We start from the raw sequence: 22,736 nt of genomic DNA, 5'->3' as shown, positions 1-22,736 counted from the left end.
TTGCTCCTCAGTAACTTCTACAGGGCACTGACCTCATATCCATCGACCTTGGCTTCTTGGCCACTCTAAGATTCTCAAAACCCTAACCTCCTACTTATCGACCCTGGCCACTCTGGAACTCTCGAAACACATTGAAAAGCTACAGTTAGGTGGAGGCTGTTAGATTTCAGCTGAAACTAGCAAAACAAAAATAAAGAAAACTGCTGATTAATGAGCAGTAGCACAGTAGCAGGCTAAATTCTTGTTACATATTCTACAGAGCCTCTACAGAGATATATACTCTACAGATCTGTCTAAATTTAGCTGTAAGAATTCTTCCGAAAGAGAAATGATAAAAACAATACTTGTATACTGTGACACACATATCTGGCGAGCATTAAGAAATGGAAAATACGTTAAAAATAACACAAAGCAAAATGAAAGACAAACAAATACGACACCAGAACAAGCACACAAACGAGCAAGGGAAACAAACACGCAAGAGCAACAACGCTTCAAAACAAAAACAATCCACTAACGCAGTACGAAAAAACACGGCCGAGTACATCTGATATCAAACAAACAACACACACACACAAGAGAGTTTTTTTTTTTTTCATAACAGTTCACCCAACCGTAAAGCGCGAAGATAAGAAGACTCTTGGAGCCGAAGGAAATGAAACGAAACACGAAACACTAAACACGAAACTGCCTTCGAAGTTTCTTCCGAGAAAGTGTGGAATTACTTTCGGAATGATCTTTTTTTTTTTTTTTTATTAGAATGGCTAAGCGAGCGGGGAGCAAGTTACGCAGCGGTACCGCAAGGTACAGGTTAGTAACTGTAAGGTACGGTGGAGTCATTTGCGTCTAATGGGAGTTTAGTTTTTTGTCTTAGGGGCTCACTGATAAATTGGGCAGGGTACACCTGCAGTGGAATTCATTCTTATTGTTTTTATAAAGATATGAAGGAAATACCTATATATATGTGTGTGTGTTTGTGTGTATTATTAAGTTTGTTTATAGAGCTTTAGACTGTCATTCGAGGAGTTCAATTCCGCGGCCGGCTGATGAAGAGTTAGAGGAATTTATTTCTGTGATAGAAATTAATTTGCTATAATGTGGCTTGTAGGTGTTGCTAAGTAACCAAATGGTTCTTAGCCACGTAAAATAAGTCTAAAACAAGAGCTGTTAATCAGCTCAGTGGTCTGGTAAAACTAAGGTATACTTACTTTTTACCTTTATAGAAAGTGTACACATACGTTTTATGTATGTATGTATGTATATAGCCTATGTAAGTATATATATATATATATATATATATATATATATATAATATATATATATATATATATATATATATATATATATATATATATATATATATATATATATATACAGGTACCAGGCTTCAGGAGTTAACCACACCCTGTAAGGAGGTAACGGCTTGATATTTTCCCCCAGAGTGAAATAAAAAAAGATGTCTTGCATATCTTAAGCTCGCTCTCCCTCTCTCTCTCACGTACTTTTTAAAGCGTTAAAATATTCATGATTCGCGTCTTGCAAAGTAAAGAATACTGACATTCAACCGTACGAGAGAGAGAGAGAGAGAGAGAGAGAGAGAGAGAGAGAGAGAGAGAGAGAGAGAGAGAGAATTCCAAACGTAATACAAACAATCCAAATTAGAAATTAAGTGGTAAGAACACCTGATGTATAATTGATATGGGGTGGGGAGGGGGTTTATTTACCAAACCTCCTTCTACCTCCCCACCCCCCCTGGCTTAACCCCCTCCTCCCCCACCCAGCATCCGTCCATCAATCCAGAACAACTCCTTCGGATGAAGATGATGGTTTTCTGATGACGCAGTAATAAAAAAAGGCCCCTGTCGAAGTTCTAGGTCCGACGGGAGGCAGGAATGGAGGAAAAATAATAACAGTGGAGAGAGAGAGAGAGAGAGAGAGAGAGAGAGAGAGAGAGAGAGAGAGAGAGAAGCACTAATAACCAAAGACAGGGAAAGAAGGGAAAGAATAAATAAGGCAAAAGCAAAATAAAAAAATAAAAAAAACGCTACAGCAATCCCTATCACGGTCACAGAATAGCAACTGTTTCCTTCCCTCCACGACAAGGATATGAATAGTATGCCTTCCTTCTGTGTTTCTCGATTCCTAAAAACTTCCCTCTAGTATCAAGTTGCCCTCTCCGTTGGCCTCCTTCTTATAAGTAAAGTCCAAGCATACTGATTGAATGACTTCTGTCTACTAGCGTTACAATTTTCCAATGGCCTCAGATTAAACAACACCCAATAAACTTGATCTAATTTAAGTTGATGCTCTCTCTCTCTCTCTCTCTCTCTCTCTCTCTCTCTCTCTCTCTCTCTCTCTCTCTCTCCAGCTTGGCCCGAAATTCTCAGAATAACGGATCCATGAGCTGCCAGGTACATTAGGAAACGAAAAAAAAAATTTAAAAATCATAATATCTGCTTTATCCTACACAATACCTAAGTTTTCAAATTAAAACTTAGCTTATTGTTATGAACATAGAGTGACTGGCAGCCGATTATCAAACTAGAGTCGAAAAAAATGCTTTTTTTTCTGTTTACCTTTACAGGTAAAAAGTTTAACACTGGCGGTACGTTTAAAGGAGTTGTGAAAATAAAAAGTTACAGGACTGACTAATACCGAAATCAGGTTAGCAATCCTTATTCAGCTCATAATGCATTATTAATCCTCGCTAAGAATTCAGGTGCAGATGAATGGGACTGCAAGAAACAGGACTACTACTACAAAAAAAATTGAGTTATAAGCCATCAAAGGTTTGGAAATTCAACCTGCTCTAATTGCTTGAATTTTCAAGATACAAAGTTGAATTTTGTATGAGATGAAGTATTTGCGATCAGGAATAGAATAGTTTGCATTAAAAAATTATGGTTCAACCCCATTCCCTTTTTTTGGGAAAAAAGGGGAGATTATTTTAAAGCTGATCAGGCGAAAAACACCATTTCAAAAGTTGGGGCGAGAGGCCATTCTAATGCTGAATACCTGAGATGTAGGTTTAAATCAGGCAGTTAATTACCACTAAAAATCAGGTTCCAGACCAGGCATTTAACTCAAGTTAGACAGCAAAATCCAAATCAGGAAATTAACTCTCCTTATGATAGACTGACTCGTCAGCAATTTCGACCCAAATAAGGTAAATCAGGTCGGGCAATTAACTGTCCTCAAAAATCCTAATACAGGAACTGACATTTTAATTCACTATAAAACCCAGATTAAGACCAGGCGACTAACTCATACATCCATAATCAAATCAGGCAATTAACTCTTTGCTAGAGGTCTGCATCCAATCAGGCAAGTAACTCTTATTTAAATTTCAAATGCAGATCAGGAGTATAGCTCTTGTTAGAATCCGGATTCACATCAAGGAGTTAAGATGATCCAGAAATCCGGATCCAGCCTTAAGTCTTGTAAGAGATCCATATCCGGATGTAGATAGGGAAATTAACTTTCGTGAAAAATCCGGATCCAGCCTTAAGTCTTGTAAGAGATCCATATCTAGATATAGATAGGGAAATTAACTTTCCTAAGAAATCCGGATCCAGTCTTAAGTCTTGTAAGAGATCCATATCCAGATGTAGAAGGGAAATTAACTTTCATAAGAAATCCGGATCCAGCCTTAAGTCTTGTAAGAGATCCATATCCAGATGTAGAAGGGAAATTAACTTTCATAAGAAATCCGGATCCAGCCTTAAGTCTTGTAAGAGATCCATATCCAGATGTAGAAGGGAAATTAACTTTCATAAGAAATCCGGATCCAGCCTTAAGTCTTGTAAGAGATCCATATCCGGATGTAGAAGGGAAATTAACTTTCATAAGAAATCCGGATCCAGCCTTAAGTCTTGTAAGAGATCCATATCCAGATGTAGAAGGGAAATTAACTTTCCTGAGAAATCCGGATCCAGACGAAGAATTTAACTTCTTACAAACTCTGATCCACATGAGGCATTTAACTTCTGAAGGTAATCCGGATTTAAACCAGACATTTAAACTGATAAAACGCAGAATCCAGTCAGTTAATTAAGTCATGTTCGAAACCAGGACAGACACAAATGCTCAGCCAGTTCCTACGATTTCAAGTGGTGGTTGTGAAAGCAGAGTCAAATAAAATAAACAAATATATATTGATAAAAACACAACCAGGAAACGTCTTTGGAAAAACACAATGAAAGGGAACAAAGGAGACAGAAGAGACTAATGGAAAAATCCAACGAGCCCTAACGATATAAAGTTGGGTTATAAAAACAAAGAAAGTGGAAAAATACATCTGAAGGAGCAGCACACGAATAAAAATGACAAAGGACGACGTAAAAACGGAGGCCAAAAAATACAGCGGAAAATAATTTAATACTGGAAAAACGGACTTTTGAAAAGATGAAAAGATGAAGAAATAATGAAAAAAAATGAAAGCAGAAGTAAATTGCTAAAAGGAATACAATTCCCTATCCATTGACGAACTTTTTTAACAATATACATCAGAGCTTCACACACACACACACACAAACACACACAACACACACACACACACACACACACACACACACATATATATATATATATATATATATATATATATATATATATATATATATATATATATATATAATTTTCGGATGCTAACCAACAAAATATGAATTAACCTCCTCCAACCAATCCCTATGCCTTCAAACAGCTAACCAACAAAACCGGAATTAACCTCCTTCTCTTCAAACAGTATCTCTCTCTCTCTCTCTCTCTCTCTCTCTCTCTCTCTCTCTCTCTCTCTCTCTTTGACAGCACCGTCAGAACTCCCTTTCAAAGAAGAAGAAGATATAAAAAAAAGAGGTCCTTTGACAGCCGAAGGAAAACTTGATTACCGAGCGCTGATGACCTAATTAGCCCCAGAGAGATGGCAGAAGCGCCGCCAGGTGGCGCCCTTCGGCATATTTAGAAGGTCTTCAGACATTACCCCCTTCCCCTCTCTCCCCTCCTCCTCTCCTCCCGCCCCCCTCCCCTTTCCTTCTTTGACGTACGTGAGTCCTCAGACGTTTTGCTAAAGCTGGAGGTTCGGAGATGAGAGGTCGAAGGTCCTTTTAGCAAAGTTTTTTTAGGAAGATTTAGGGGACTTTTTTTTTTTTTGCTCATTTGGGGAAACATTCTCTATTTTTTTCGCTCATTTGGGGATGTATTTTCTATTTTTATGCATTTGGGGAAACATTTTCTCTTTTTTTTTTTTACTCATCTGGGGATTTTTTTTTTTTGGCTCATTTGGGGAAACATTGTCTATTTTTTTTTTTTTGCTCATTTCGGGAAACATTTTCTACTTTTTTTTACTCATTTGGGGAAACATTTTCTATTTTTTTTACTCATTTGGGGAAACATTTTCTATTTTTTTTTACTCATTTGGGGAAACATTTTCTATTTTTTATTTTTACTCATTTGCAAGGTGGATTTTCTTATACACTTGTTGAGTCACTCTTGAGTTAATTACTGATTGGGAAGATGTCTTTCATATGGACAGTAAGTGTTCATAAACTGTGAGAATGATTGATTGGTTGAGGGTTGCTAGCGTCGTGACGTCACAGGTCATTGACACATTTTGTTGAGACAGAGAGAGAGAGAGAGATCATTTACGCTGCATTCTCGTAAGTTTCAGCTAACTTTTAAGTTTCATGGGAATTCAAGTATAAAATTTTTAATTTTATATATTTATATATATTCAACTATAAAATATTCTGAATTTTATATATTTATATATATATCTATATATATATACATACTATATAAATATATGTATATATATATATATATATATATATATATATATATATATATATATATATATATATATATATATATATATATATATATATATATATATATATATATATTTATAAAGGAATCCTCGAACGAGGCGTAATATCCTCCCCACTACCCAAAGCCTGGTTTCCCATCGGCTATATTCAGAGCACATCGCCCAGCCCAGGAGAGAGAGAGAGAGAGAGAGAGAGAGAGAGAGAGAGAGAGAGAGAGAGAGAGAGAGAGAGAGAGAGAGAGAGAGCGGAAATCCAAACCGGTTCCCGATAATGTCGAAACACGAGCTGTTCCTTGAATTTGAATAACCATTTTTCCTTTGGGGGAAGAGAGAGAGAGAGAGAGAGAGAGAGAGAGAGAGAGAGAGAGAGAGAGAGAGAGAGAGAGAGAGTAGGATCGGATCGTATATCCAGTAAACTTCTAGCATATGGTTGGGGTATTGTTTAGGATACTGGGCACTTGAGTACACACATGCCCACACAAACATACACGCACACATGAAAGTCTACGTGCCTAAGAGATAGAATAATTAATTCACTGACTGCAGAAAATGAGAGAGAGAGAGAGAGAGAGAGAGAGAGAGAGAGAGAGAGAGAGAGAGAGAGAGAGATAGAGAGATCAGCATAAGAAAATGGTCATTTCTGGTTGTATTTATTGAAAAAAATTAACTAAAGCAACACCTTTTCACAACTATCTCAGTTTATATGAGAGAGAGAGAGAGAGAGAGAGAGAGAGAGAGAGAGAGAGAGAGAGAGAGAGAGAGAGAGAGCAAGCCACTCCTCCATTTCATATTCCCTCCGCATCCTCACCCTTAACGGTCGGGTAGGTGGATCACTTTGTGATTTACGGTCCGCCCGAACTTTTCCTTCGCAGGATACATAACGCCCTTGGGGGGACGAAGCTCCCACCCCCGCCCCCAACACATATTTTGGACACTTATATTTCCCCTGCCAAGGGGGGTGGGGCAGTATTTACATAACAATGCAGAGGTTTGGGAGAAGTTTAAAAATGTGTATGTATCAACAGAAATGATATACGAGTATTATACGAAATGTTACGATGCAATGTTTGTATAAGTGAACAGTTTGAGAAATGATTAAAATATATTAGTAAAATAAAACATTTTAGGAGGAAAGAGTGGTAATATTTATGTAACAATGAGTCGTTCTGAGATTGATTAATATATATATATATATATATATATATATATATATATATATATATATATATATATATATATATATATATATATATACATACATATAAATACATACACACATTATATATTTAATACATATATATGGAAAATCATTATTTCACAACGCAAGATTGGCATCATCTATTTAACACTGTAACGGCCTGAAAAAACAGAATACAGTATTTATATACATCGAGAAAAATTATATATTTCCCGACGCGCTGTTTTTACGTAACACTTCCGACGTCGTAAGGCAACATTAGATGTATGTTCATAATTCCGATATTTGAGCAAAAACGCAAAATATGAATTATGATAAAAAATAATTTTATAACGTAATATTGGCTGTTTTTTCATAATTATACAGCGGAGTGATCACATAACTCTTCAGATGTTTGAGAAACTAATAAATTACAGATATGGTTAAATTTACATATTCATAATGCATGAACAACAGTATTTGCATAACAATGCTGCTGTTTTGGAAAGAAATATTATTATATAAACACTGTGTAAACATGCAATATTTGACAAAGATCGAGATGAATTTACAATTCGTTGGTTTCAGGAAGAACTGAAATATATATATATATATATATATATATATATATATATATATATATATATAAAATATATATATATATATATAATATAATATATATATATATATATAAATATAATATATTATATATATATAATATAATATATATATATATATATATATATATATATATATATATATATATATATATATATATATATATATTAATAATACTACAATCATTCAAAATCTCCTTATTAGTTTCTTTTTCATTACGAATGGTTTTAATACGGCAACTGAATGGCTTAAAATGGCGCCCCTAATATACAAAAAGAAATTAGTTTAAAATGTACAACATAAGCAAAACTTCTTTAATCCCTATTAGTTTTTGTATATTAATGATACCTATGTCGTTGCCAGGTGCACGATTATGGCTAATTTTAACCTTAGTAAATAAAATAAAAACTACTATGGCTAGAGGGCTGCAATTTGGTATGTTTGACGATTGGAGGGTGGATGATCAACATACCAATTTGCAGCCCTCTAGCCTCAGTAGTTTTTAAGATCTGAGGGCGGACAGAAAAAGTGCGGACGGACAGATTTTATAGAAAATTAAAAAGCCTCTCAAATCCTCAATTTCCCAAAAACAAGCGAACACGCTACGGCAACACCTCATTTAGAATTTCAACTTATTTTTTTAACTCCTGTGTGTTATCTCTGGCACTCTCCATTAGCCTGAAGAGTGCCAATCCGGTCATGCCTGTGTCACAATGGTGGCTGCCCAGGTCACGGGGTTATTAGCCAGGTCATGCGGGCCGAATGGCGTTGATGACCTTGTTGTTGTTTTGAGGCAAGCAAGAACCGTCCCCCCTACCCATGCAACGCCTTCTCCACCCTTCCACCCTCCTACCATACTCCCACCCCCATCCACGCTTTTGCCGGCACTAAAACTAATCTAAATAAAGGCACTGAGTCTGATCTTTGTTCATTCTTATTAAAGTTTGTCTTGCAAAAAAAAAAAGTTCATAAGAAAAGGTAATGATGTCAAGTCGGTGCATATCATATTATCTGCTGAATAATTCTGTTTCTTTTTCCTACCTTATTCCCTGTTTACTTTAGACTAATTAAATAAGGGCACGTTGTTGCCAGTGCCGTCGGCTTTCCATTAATGTAAGCTAATTTTTTTTAATTACTTGTTAGTAGGTTTAAATCAGCTTTGTTGAATATTAAATATTAATTATGATTAAAATTAAATTTGGTGAGCAACATATTGTGAGAGGAATGAGTCTCTCTCTCTCTCTCTCTCTCTCTCTCTCTCTCTCTCTCTCTCTCTCTCTCTCTCTCTCTCTCCTCAGACCTGCAAACTTGAATCTTTAAGGGTCTCTCTCTCTCTCTCTCTCTCTCTCTCTCTCTCTCTCTCTCTCTCTCTCTCTCTCTCTCTCTCTCAACTTCACTTGTTTAAAATACCGAGACGTTCACAGCCAGGTACGAACCCAAAATAACACTCGAGAACATAAGAAACAACAAATACACGTGACTTTGCGGCTTTACAAGAGAAAGGGAAGATCAATGTATGTCGCAGAGAGGAGGAGGAGGAGGAGGAGGAGGAGGAGGAGGAGGAGGAGGAGGAGGAGGAGGAGGAGGAGGAGGAGGAGGAGGAGGTGGGGGGGAGAGGGAGGAGGGTAAAGGGAAGGGGATGGAAAAGGGAAGGGAAGAAGAGATGGGGGAAGGGGAAGGAGGTGGAGGAGGAGGAGGGGAAGGGAAGAAGAGATGGAGGAGGGGGAAGGGGGAGGGAGGTGGAGGAGGAGGAGGATGGGAAGGGGGATAGGGAAGAGGAGGGGGAGTGGAAAGGAGAAGAAGTGGAAGGGAAGGAGGAGGAGGAGGAGGAGGAGGAATGGGGAAAGGGTGGGGGAATGGGAAGGAGGTGGAGGAGAACGGGAATGAGGAGGAGGGGGAGGAGGGAGGGGGAAGGGGAGAGGCTACTGTCAAACTGAATACTTGAAAAGAAATTCCCAGAGCTGTTGACTTCATAATTCATTAGTTTCGACTCGAGGGAGGGCGCTGGGGTCATATGTATTATACACACGGGGAGACAAACGTTTTTTTGCATGTGGAGTGATACATAGGCAACTCTATGTCTACGTATACATGCAGAGATACATAGGGAAGTCTTCACATAACCAGTGATACAGACAGGTCTGATATATATATATATATATATATATATATATATATATATATATATATATATATATATATATATATATATATATATATATATATATAAATATATATATATATATATATATATATATATAATATATATATATATATGATGATAGATAGATAGATACGTATAAAAGTCTTCACTTAACCAGTGACACACAGACAAGTCAATACATAAGCATAAATACGTACGGATGTACACAGGCAATGATACATAAAGGAATCTGCATATTTCATGCTCATACTTCAACTGCTGAATCTCGATGAATAAACTATGCAGAAAAATTCAGCTAAATATGTGTGTGTGTGTGTGTGTTTAATATCTATTCATAATCAGAAATACTAAAAAATATCGAAAAATACACAAATATTTTAACGATCTTTATAACTTCTCTTTTTTTATTAGCAAGAAAAAATTAAAACCTACATATGTGCTTGATTTTTATGTAAATTGACGAATACATTAAATATCTGCATTACGTAAAGTATGTATTCCAATATTTCTGTATTCATATATATGAATTCTCTGCATATAACTCCCACAACGAAGGTGCGTGTATATTTAGCATGCACATTCGCCAATATGCATACTAACAATACACTAATATACGTCGTTTATATGTACAGCATTCACAAATACGTATAAATACCCATGACATTATTACCAGTATTCCAGTATCTGAAAAAAGTTAAAAAGTTAAGTATATCTTAGTTTAACCAGACCACTGAGCTGATTAACAGCTCTCCTAGGGCTGGCCCGAAGGATTAGACTTATTTTACGTGACTAAGAACCAACTGGTTACCTAGCAACGGGACCTACAGCTTATTGTGGAATCCGAAAAACATTATAGCGAGAAATGAATTTCTATCACCAGAAATAAATTCCTCTTATTCTTCATTGGCCGGTCGGAGATTCGAACTCGCGGCCAGCAGCGTGCTAGCCGAGAGCTCTAACCACCCCCCAATGAAGAATTCCCAGTATCTGAAAAACTCATCGCTAATGTTCTCCTTCTTCTTCTTCTTCTTCCTCAGGTCGTGCTGGTGTTCATCCTCAGTATTGCCTCACTCGTCATCTACTTCATCGACGCATCAAAGTAAGGCTTCGAAAAATAAAAAAGGTTCACGTTTTCTTTCACTGTTTATATTTATATATATCACCTCTCCCCTGGCGGGAGGGAGGCTTTGTTTACAGTATTCTCATTCTTACAGATTTTCTCATTCCCACCCCTTTAAGTCATTGTTTTTAATAATTCCCTTTTCCCCATGCCTTTATTTTTTTTATATTGATTGACTTTTATATATAGATTTTAACAGTTCAGTCTGTCCCAATAGAGTGGTCAGTGAGGGGTTAATTTGGAAAAAGAAAACGGTAAATAAATTACCGTTTTCTTTATTTTTGGCATTTGGATATTAGACCGAGGTGGTTTTATTTCGACATCATTCAAAAGTATAATCGTTAAAATTTGAATGCAATCTGTCTGAGATAAGGGAATTTCATCGTCTTTTGTGGAAGATAATTAAGATAAGCAATTTATAACAGACAAAAAAATGCTCTCAACATAACAGGATTTCATGAAACAAAAGTTTGCAAGAAACTGAATCTGAACTACTTTGAAATATCAATTAATTAAAGAACGCTCTTCAAACATCCTTCAGCCCTGCCGAAACTCTTCAGAGAACACCACGTCACAAGGGACAGTCATAACATTTATTTATCACCAACACAAATTAATACGACTGTCATAAACTGCGTCAGCAGGCAAAAAATATATATATACACGACTGCCATTAATCACCTGAGCAATTAAGATGATCTATGGCACCATGAGAAGCGGTATTGTACCGTAATAAAAAAATCTTCAATACTCTTATGAAAACGATAAGCCCACACAGGATATACTGTATGACTGTCATAAGGGCTGCTGCTGCAATATTCCAGGAGGATTCTAACCGAAGGCAATAAAGGAAGACGATATCCGCATAAATTCGAATAGAATGCAACCCCCCGAGCGAGGCAATTCAAACGAACTCGCCCTCGGGAGGGAGGGGAGGGGCGGGTTGGCCTGGGGAGGATTTGCAGGTTCGGGGAACTTGGTGTTGTTGCTCGGTTTGATGGTTTTCCTCGGAAGCAGTGGTCCATTATTATTATTATTATTGTTATTATTATTATTATTATTATTATTATTATTATTATTATTATTATTATTATTATCATTAATGTTTCTGTGGAAAGATTTACATCTCTCTCTCTCTCTCTCTCTCTCTCTCTCTCTTCGAAGCATATTCTTGGCACAGGAGAGCATGGATACATAACATCTCTCTCTCTCGTCAAAACAACCCATGAATTTAGCTATAGCTGTCGCCAAAATAAACGTGTGTGCGCTCTCTCTCTCTCTCTCTCTCTCTCTCTCTCTCTCTCTCTCTCTCTCTCTCTCTCTCTCTCTCTCTCTCTCACTAAAGCAGTCATAAATCTCTGCCTTCCTCTCTCTCTGCTCTCTCTCTCTCTCTCTCTCTCTCTCTCTCTCTCTCTCTCTCTCACTAAAGCAGTCATAAATCTCGTGCCTTCCTACCTTCTTGCCAAGACAAATGCAAATATCTCTCTCTCTCTCTCTCTCTCTCTCTCTCGCCAAAGGCAATTGAATTAAACTGGATCTAACCAATCACGATCAGTTTTCACCTTCCATCGAGAACGAAGGTTAGAAAATGAAAGAGGAAAGAAAAACAAATTTAACCCAATAAATATAAAACACAAGATTATTTGGCAAAAGCAATGATGTTCAAAAGCGGAATAATAATAATAATAATAATAATAATAATAATAATAATAATAATAATAATAATAATAATAATAATAATAAACAGTACAAAAACATGAAGATTATCTGTAATAATAATAATAGTAAAAAGAAATGAATGATACTAATAGCAATTATAATAATAGTATACAGTAAAAAACAAAGATTATCTATAATAATAATATTAATAATGATAACAATAATATACAGTAGAAAAACAAGATTATTATCTATAATAATAACAGTAAAAGGAAGTAAAAAATACTAATAACAATTATATTAATAATAATAATAAAAACATTAAAAAACACGGTTATCTAAAATAATAATAATAATAATAATAATAATAATAATAATAATAATAATAATAATAATAGTCTCAAAACTCGAGAAATTGGGGGAAAAGATAATTAAAATTATATACAGTGAACAAAATGGGGAGTGTTTGAAGCCGGTATAGGCGATCAGTATAACAAGTTACAATATGTTATAATTATCAATTTACAACATGTTATAAATATACTGTTATAAAATCTTATAACATTTTTTTGAGTACAGGACCAAGCTGTTTGAGAAAACCCTTTATTAACTAACTTGTTTTCTCCTTTTGCCAAATGGGTGTTTGTGTGTGTGTGTGCCTGTGTGTGAGACCAATGGCTATGCGACGCCACTCAACACCCAAAAGAACCCAATAAATCAATTCGTTACCTGCAGCAGTCTCACGTGTGTACCAAGTGACGTCACGAAGGTTTTATTGACAGAATAAAAAAAAATCTCTCATCACTTGAAACTAAATAATCAATAAAAAAAAGCAAAATTTTTTAGTATTATGGAAAGATTTTCTTGTTTATCCAGAAGTGAGAGAAAAATGGAAAGTGTCATAAAAGCAAAATTAAATAAATAAAAAACCTGACAAGTTTAACAAAAATAAAAATAAATACAAAAAAACCTGTCATTTGCTTAATCATTAAAATGAATTATTTTTCCTTTCACTTATGGCTAAGTCGATATAGAATAAAATCATTTTTCCTCACTTGTCTTAGCACTTAAAAAAAATAAAAAAAACAATTATTTAAAACTATTTTTTACATCAACTGGCTGTCGGCCTAAGAAACAGGAGATCAGCGCCTGCCATATGAGCTTATAGAGGCCCAAAGGACTTTAATTTTTTTTTTTTACATAAAACGACCATTTTCCGCGTTATGTCGATGAAGTATTAAACATCAGAAATTCCCTTTACTCTCGCAGTCATTTATTTTATTTCCCAAATAAAACCACCTAAGTCTGTTCCCAGCCAATGAACTATAGATGAGTTAATATTAATGGTTACTAGTAAAAATCAACTATAGCTTAGGTTTTGGAATTTTGAAAATCATGTCATAATGTTTTACGGAGCACCGTAAGTGGTGCCTTTACAATATTATATGTGTAATTGTATATGATTAGTTATATATATATATATATATATATATATATATATATATATATATATATATTATATATATATATATATATATATATATATATATATATATATATATATATATATATATAGTATATATATATATATATATAGTATATATATATATATATATATAATGGATATACTGGAAACGTATGGTAAAAATGTTGATGGCAAAGAATCTTATACAAAAACAAAGACAAAATTCCACGTTAAAATAGGAACCCCTAATAATCAGTATTTCAGAAATGTAAATAAGAAAATTGGAGAGAAAGATATTTAATTATAATTCACAAATTACATACACAGTTTTATTGAAGCCATCTGCATTTTGACCTAAACGTCCTTCCAGTAAGTCCATCCTTAAAATTTAAGGATTTTAGGACTGTCTCAAGTGCAGTAGGGTAGGCCTAAGTGAATTTCCATATCATTCCAAAAAAAATTTCCAAAAAGTGACAAAAAATCTCTGGAAAAAGACAGAAAAGATCCAATATTTTTATGTCCCATTGTAAAAAAAAATAATTAAATGCTGTTAAGGTGCAGCTGTAACTGGACAGCGCTCAAGCGATGCTGTGACACAGCATCAGCTGTTATTTTTTTTCCGTAGAAACATCAGTGGTCTGCACCATAGGTGCTGCATCTTGCATGCTGTTCCCCTTTTAGAGTCACGCCCCCCTTAGTGCTCCCCTTTTATAGGCTACGCCCCCTTTTAACACCCCCACACACCCACCCACCCCCACCACCTCACTGCAAGGACCTCGATCACTAACCAACCAACCCCGCCCCCTTTTTCCCCCAAAAATTAGGAGACCCACATTACCGACTGGGCTATACACGACACTTCAGTCCCGTAGTCTTTCAACCAATCATTTTTTTTTTTACTGCTAACAGCTTCGTTCACATTCACGAAATTAAATCACTGAAATAATGCATTCTTTTATGGAACTTTTATGTATTCGACCATATACGCAGGCGTATATGTACACAATTTCTAAATGAAATGCCTAAACAGCTTATTTACACATATTTATACATGAACACAGAAATATATTTTCGTATTTGCAAATCTTCATGAACGCATGTATGCATACATTTATGCATATTAGTAAGCATGTCTGAACTCATTCCACCCCACACTAACATACACACACAAACACACACACACATAATAAATTAAAATATTGTATCAGTAAGAAAACTAAATATCTGGTTCACTTCAAATATCTACAAAGCTCAATTTTACACCCAATTACCCTTAAGGAATGAAATTCATGTCTCTTCTAATCATTTACATAAAACACATTTTCAATTTACATTCCACAACAATGTTTACATTAAATGTATCTTCCATAGTTCACTCGGTGTCACGTTTCAGCCTTCCTCGTTTTCACTCTTACCACTAGATGTCACTTTTCTTGTTTACATTCCTGTTTCACACTCAAGACGCTAGATGTCTCCACTGCAACACTTCATGTTTTTACATTTATGAGTTTCAATTCCTTGTGCGTCTTACTTGTCTGTGTTTACACTTGGTTTTCTTATACAGTTCTTGTTGAACTATCCAGTTTTCAATTTGTCAAAACTTCCCAGAGTATATTTCTTTCAATTGTACAGCTGTCATTTCAAGTTCAAATAGTGGCGACTTCTCTTTATCTGACACAAAACTACTGACGACATACCTCGACACAACATTTAATTTTGTACTCATTATTTGAACTCTATACAGGCTTGCTCTAACCCTATCAGGTTCTAATAAAAATCCAACTGACAAATAAAAGCTAACTTTATACTCTATTAAAGACTCAACGCTCAAAATCAGTCAGAAAACTCTAGTACCGTGCGTCCTTTCAAATTATATTACCTAAAATCTATTTCTGGAACGAATTCATCTACTCTCTCTGAGACATTTGACAGATATTAAGAATTCTGTTGCATATCAGTACAACCGCCCTGATCAAAAGTTGGCTCATAACGATATACTAAAATAGGTTTAAGGTTAAGATTTCACGGGACTCAAATTGCTTTGAGCAACTTTTAGCAACTGCTGGAATTACGGTCTGGTAATTTTATTAAATTTAATACACATTCAGGTATGATTTCCCGTATTATTTGATATAAAATAAAGATCAATACTCACGCATTACTTGGCTCGTTGCACTTAAATTTATTGTTCTTGTAAACTGAACGTTATCTGTTAGCAAAAAAAATAAGTAATTCTACGTGTTTTTTCTTAGTCTAATTAGCCACAAAATAATTCAGATAAGTTATTCCTATAATGTAATTCGATTTTTAAGTCATTTTTCTGTATCAATTTTGGTCTCAGGAATTCATCCGAAACTGTCTTACGCAATATTTTCATCGACTCAAATTTATTCGAAGCACTTAAAAACGACTTTACTATAAAAGAAAGTAATAAAGAGTCACCATAAATTCATTAACCATTTAAACGGTTTTTGACGAGTACTAAGATACAATCTGATACATATATCAATTAATCCTGACAGATGCACCCATCATTAAATAAGATAGTAATATTCTTTACACTCTACAGCCTTTAATCACTAGAAAGCATGACCAATCTGGCATGGAAAGGCAACAACACATGGGAATTTAACAACAATCTAACAATGACTTACCACAAATTTAACAATACAGCGAAACATCAAGATACATCTCCACAACCTGGAGGTTTTCACGCGACAAAACTAAACACACATCTTGGGTATTAAATCACCTCACGGCAAAATAATTATCATAATTAGGATAATTATTATAATTACTCTCGCAGCTTGATTATGACCCACCAACTTGCAATTGTACGCTATAAAGTCGTCGAGAATAAAAGGGGAAATTGAAGAATCAATTCAGAAATTGCTCAGGATGTTGGACATTCTACACGTGTAGGGTGCCACTATTCAGTCCATCTGCAACCAAGTAGTATCTTTATCACAGCCTCACTCCTTAATATCCCTACAAGCAGCCTACCAAACAAATTCACCATTTTGTATCACTTCAACCCGTACCTACAATGCAAGTTCAAAATAAAGCATTGCTACAACCAACTTATCATATAATTTAACAAATTACTATCGCTACAACAATATATACCAACAAACTCACCATTGCATATTTCTACAAACAGAATCTAACAAGCAAGTTCACTGTATAGTATTGTTACAACTGGCATACCACAAGCAAAAGTATTTCCCAAACATTTAGTGTTATTACAATCAGAATCTACAAAACGGGCTCACCATTTATTTAGTCTTGCTACAACACCATCTATCAAAAGGTTCACCATTGAGTATTTCTACAACCAAAACTTTCCCCCACTTTATAGCATTGCTACAACTGGCCTACGACAGTCACAAATATCACCCAAACATTTAGTGTTATTAAAATTAGCATCTACAAAACATCTCACCATTTATTTAGTCTTGCTACAACACCATCCACATAATCCATTCATCCATTTAATATTGCTACAGATAGCACTTTGTAACAACACCCATTTACCAAGATTCCTACCATACCAATCGGCAATCCAGCAACGTCACAAACCAATATTCCCACGCAAATATGACATCACCGCCCTATGCATTGTCACTCACTATGTAAACACCGCCTGGCATATACATATATATATATACATGTATGTATACATACATACATATATATATATATATATATATATATATATACATATATATATATATATATATATATATATATATATATATATATATATATATATATATATATATATATATACTGTATATTCCAACGAAATCAACCTTGTTCTCACGGGATAAAAAAACACTTAAAAAAACACTACTACCCCAGCCCTTTCCATAAACTCCCTTCGCCCCCACAAAAAAATAAACTCATAGATAGATAAAACCTATAAACAAACCCCCTTCCCCCTTCTGTCAATTGACGCATCTCGCTCCAACGTCGCTTCAACAGCCTGGTTCCTTAGCTCCCTAATTTCGGGCCAACTTCCGCCCCCACCCCCAACACCCCTACAATTAGAGGCTATTCTTCCCCAAGCACCTCTCCCCCGCCCCCTCACACCTGTGCTCATTTATCCACGTCATGTATCACCTGTCACTCAATCACTCAGCATCAACAAAAGGCTAATTATCGCCTTCCGAGAGATTCCGAGGCTTGCGAAAGTTAACGACAGTTATTGTACATCAGTCAACACGCTGCCGACTTCGTACGAGTGGGAGTTGGGAATGGCGTGTTGATTCCGTAATTGCCGACCGCTTCGATTGTTCGTTCCGTAATTGGCAACCTTTCTGATTGTTCATTCCGTAATTGCCAATCTTTTTTATTGTTCATTCCGAAATTGCCAATCTTTTTTATTGTTCATTCCGTAATTGCCAATCTTTTTGATTGTTCATTCCGTAATTGCCAATCTTTTAGATTGTTCATTCCGAAATTGCCAACCTTTCTGATTGTTCATTCCGTAATTGCCAATCTTTTTGATTGTTCATTCCGTAATTGCCAATCTTTTTGATTGTTCATTCCGTAATTGCCAATCTTTTGATTGTTCAATCTTTTTTATTGTTCATTCCGTAATTGCCAATCTTTTATTGTTCATTCCGTAATTGCCAATCTTTTAGATTGTTAATTCCGTAATTGCCAATCTTTTTTATTGTTCATTCCATAATTGCCAACCATTTTGCTTTATTCATCCCGTAATTTCCAACCTTTTCGATTGTTCATTCTGTAATTGACAACCATTTTGCTTTGTTCATTCCGTAATTGCTAACCTTTTTGATCGTTCATCATGTAATTGCCACCATTTTGCTTTGTTCATTCCGTAATTGCCAGCCATTTTTAATAATATTTTTGGCATGTTACCAACGATTTTACTGCGCATACCTTTTATATTTATTACATTTAGCGTTTCTATATCTTTCACTATTAACTATAAGACTGTTAGTTTTCTTTTCGCAACAATCATGAATAGTATTTTCCAGTTACAACAATTAACGTTACAGTTATTGAACGGTTTTTATAAAAATACCTTGGATAATAAAACAGTGATTATCTACCGTTAAAGAGATAAAGACGCAAATGACTGATATAACAAAATTCAACTGGAAAAAAATTTATTATGTAATAAGATTAATCAAAATGATTTACTCTATTACTCAATTATGCAGTGGACTTATTCAGAATTATAAACGGATGAACTGCAAACTAAAATTATACAGTATCTACCACCATTAACACAAACAGGACATTTGCTTTATAGATAAAAATATATATCAAGTGGAAATGCATAGACTTTAGGACATTTGTTTTAAAAATAAAAATATACATCAAGTTGAAATACGTAATCTTTAGGACATTTGCTTTATAAATAAAAATATACGTCGAATTCAAAAAGGTAGTCTTTAGGACATTTGCTTTATAAATAAAAATATGCATCAGGCTGAAATACGTAACCTTTAGGACATTTGCTTTATAAATAAAAATATACATCAGGTTGAAATACGTAGTCTTTAGGACATTTGCTTTACAAATAAAAATATACATCGCATTGAAATACGTAGTCTTTAGGACATTTGCTTTATAAATAAAAATATACATCAAGCTGAAATACGTAGTCTTTAGGACATTTGCTCTATAAACAAAACTATACATCAAGCTGACATACGTAGTCTTTAGGACACTTGGTCTATAAATAAAAACATATATCAAGTGGAAATACGTAGCCCTTTTAAGCGCAGCCATAAATCAGGACTTGTAAATTCTGCGCATGGAAGTTCACAAAAAAGAGATAATGATAATACAGGGCGGTGAGCGATCATGTTAAATTGCTTCAAGTAGGGCAAATCTGCATACTACATTTTAGCACATAAATAGACGCCACGCTTGAAAGAAACATGGAAGTTCAGAATATACAGTTTGAAAGAGAAAGGCGTTTTATGAGGAGGAGGAGGAGAACAGGAATGAGAGCAAGAACAAACAGAGGACAAGAAGAAGAAGAAGAAGAAGAAGAAGAAGAAGAAGAAGAAGAAGAAGAAAAATAAGAAGGAGGAGGAGGAGGAGGAGGAGGAGGAGGAGAACAAGAACAAGAACAAACAGAGGACAGGAAGAAGAAGAACAAGAAGAAGAAGGAGGAGGAGGAGGAGGAGGATGAAGAGGAGGAGGAGGAACAAAGAAGAAGAAGAAGAAGGAGGAGGAGGAGGAGGAGGAGGAGGAAGAAAAACAAACAGAGAAGAAGAAGGAGAAGAGCAAAAAAGGAGGAGGAATTTGGGCACTAAACGTACACAATTTCGTCTCCATACGAACTAGTATAATTTGCTTCCAAATTACTCACGATCCGTAAAAATGAATCAGAATCGACTTGCATCAAATATTTACTGTGATTCCTGACCATTCTTTAACAGACACTAAATTGGGGTTAGTCACCTCTTCCAAAAATTACAGGAAAAAAAAAATGAAAACAGCACGATAGTCGCCATGTAAACGAACAAGAGCAGACCAGGAGCAAGAAGAGAAGAAAGAAAATTAAGAATAATAATAATTTGTCACTGTAAAAACAAAGAATAATAATAATAATGAAAATTATCAATATAAAAATAAAGAGTAATAATAATCAAATTTATCGATATAAAAATAAAGAATAATAATAATAATAATAAAATTTATCAATATAAATATACAGAAAAATCTTACACAACAAGAACAAAACCATTTAAAACACATTCAAGTAGTTTCCTTTCTTCAATAAATTAACCAGACAACAGTAAGAGCAAGGCTCAATCGTCAGAGTGACAGACGCCATACTAAGGGTTTATTTAGCTGATACAGTCTATTGTATTCACTTATTTGTAAATGTCATTTGTCGACTGAATTACAAGGCGCAGAAATCAACATGGGGCACGACTAAGGTATATTTATGGTTTGCAAAACGCGGGAAGAAAATCACAAGATGTCGGAAACAGCAAGATGGCGACAAATATGGCGATTTCCATTGAAACAAATAAAAATTTATGTATACTGCATTCTCCATTTTCCCTGCGCTGCAAATTTTGTCACAAAATGGTGCAAAACCAACAAAATGGACATACAAAATGGCGATAAAGTCAACAATAGGGACATACAAAATGGCGATAAAATCAAACAAAATGGAGACCAGTAATGCATCCTCCATATCAGTGAGGTTACAAAATGGCGTCGAAAAAAACCACTGCAGTTATAACATGGCGCCAAAAGAAAAAATGTCGTCAAAAAAATATTGCAGTTACAAAATGGGTAAAAAAAAAAATAACACTGTAGTTACAAAATGGCGTCGTAAAAACACTGCAGTTACAAAATGGCTTAAAAAACCCACAGCAGTTACAAAATGGCGTCTCAAGAAAAACGGCGGTTACAAGTGGCGTAAAAAAAATACCGCTGTTACAAAATGGCGTCGAAAAAACTGCGGCTACAAAATGGCGCCAAAAAAAACACTGTAGTAACAAAATGGCGACAAAAGGAGCAAAAATATACCACGAATTTCTGTGCATTAACCTCGCTCTCAGCAATTATAGAAATGCATATGTAAACATATATATATACTCTATTGGGACTTAATCCTACTAACAATGATTGCTTCTGCTTCTAATGAGTTTCTCTAACATTCTTTTGCCTAACTAACTCGTATATGATATTAGACTAACTGTTATACGCATAACGGGAAGAAGAAGAAAAGGATAACGGATAATTAGAAGGAAAATACAAGAAATATGCAAAAATAGAGAGATAGAGAGATAAAGATTAAAAATAAATGTTAGGAAAATAACAGGAGAAAAATGCAAAAATAGTTATACAGAGATAAAGAGATTAAAAATAGATAAAAAGTCAAAATTCTCTTCTTCTTCCGTTGGAGATTCTGAACAAGACACAAATCATCTGCTTTGCATGACTGTCCTTTCCGTAACAAAATAACATTTCCAACTTCTATCACTACGACTAGAACTGTAGATGCAAGTTTATCAAGTTTCAAGTCTAACAAGTTGCAAGGTTATCAAGTTACAAGTCTATTAAGTTGCAAGTTTATCAAGTTGCAAGTTTATCAAGCTGCAAGTTTATCAAGTTGCAATTTTATCAAGTTGCGAGTTTAGCAAGTTTCAAGTCTATTAAGTTGCAAGTTTATCGAGTTGCAATGTTATCAAGTTGCAAAGTTTAGCAAGTTTCAAGTCTATCAAGTTCCAATTTTATCAAGCTGCAAGTTTATCAAGTTTCAAGTCTATCAAGTTGCAATTTTCCCAGTTGTTTAAATATGCAACTACTACTCGGGAGCTGTTTTTGCATATTTCAAGAGCCATGAGGTAATATACTCGTTTGAACGTGACTGAGGATTTTAAAACAGTTTGGGATTCTGAGTGAATAAGTATTAAAACTTATATAAAAATGAAGTTAAATAAAGGATATTGGAATACTAAAGGTAATTATTATGAAATTACAGTCTGTAAAAAAATTTAATTAAACAAGCCAATTTAGATTTAGCGCAAACAACGTAAAAACAACAAGTGAAAAGAAGTAAAAGGAAGTATGCAACATTCCTTCTGAATTATATTCTCAATGGCTCAAGCAATAAAAACATAAAAAAACAAAACAAGCACAACAAAATACGTAAAAACACCACTGACAAATTACACTACACGAACTCTACAGATTCCGTCAAAA

General features: G+C 34.8%; 1 protein-coding gene across 37 annotated transcripts in view; it reads left to right on the top strand.

The window, feature by feature from the left end:
• The window catches only part of slo (calcium-activated potassium channel slo), a 522,131-nt gene that overhangs the window by 307,193 nt on the left and 192,202 nt on the right, over positions 1–22,736 (top strand). For all 37 annotated transcript variants that reach the window (XM_067090341.1, XM_067090333.1, XM_067090332.1 and 34 more), the window contains exon 2: positions 10,821–10,882. In XM_067090341.1, coding sequence (XP_066946442.1) covers positions 10,821–10,882 — 62 coding nt within the window. The remainder of the gene's footprint in view (positions 1–10,820; positions 10,883–22,736) is intronic.

Source organism: Macrobrachium rosenbergii, chromosome 47, assembly GCF_040412425.1.
Source record: "Macrobrachium rosenbergii isolate ZJJX-2024 chromosome 47, ASM4041242v1, whole genome shotgun sequence".
NCBI classification, from domain to species: Eukaryota; Metazoa; Arthropoda; class Malacostraca; order Decapoda; family Palaemonidae; genus Macrobrachium; species Macrobrachium rosenbergii.
The sequence above is the reverse complement of the archived record's forward strand: the minus strand, read 5'-3'. Positions and strand labels throughout refer to the sequence as shown.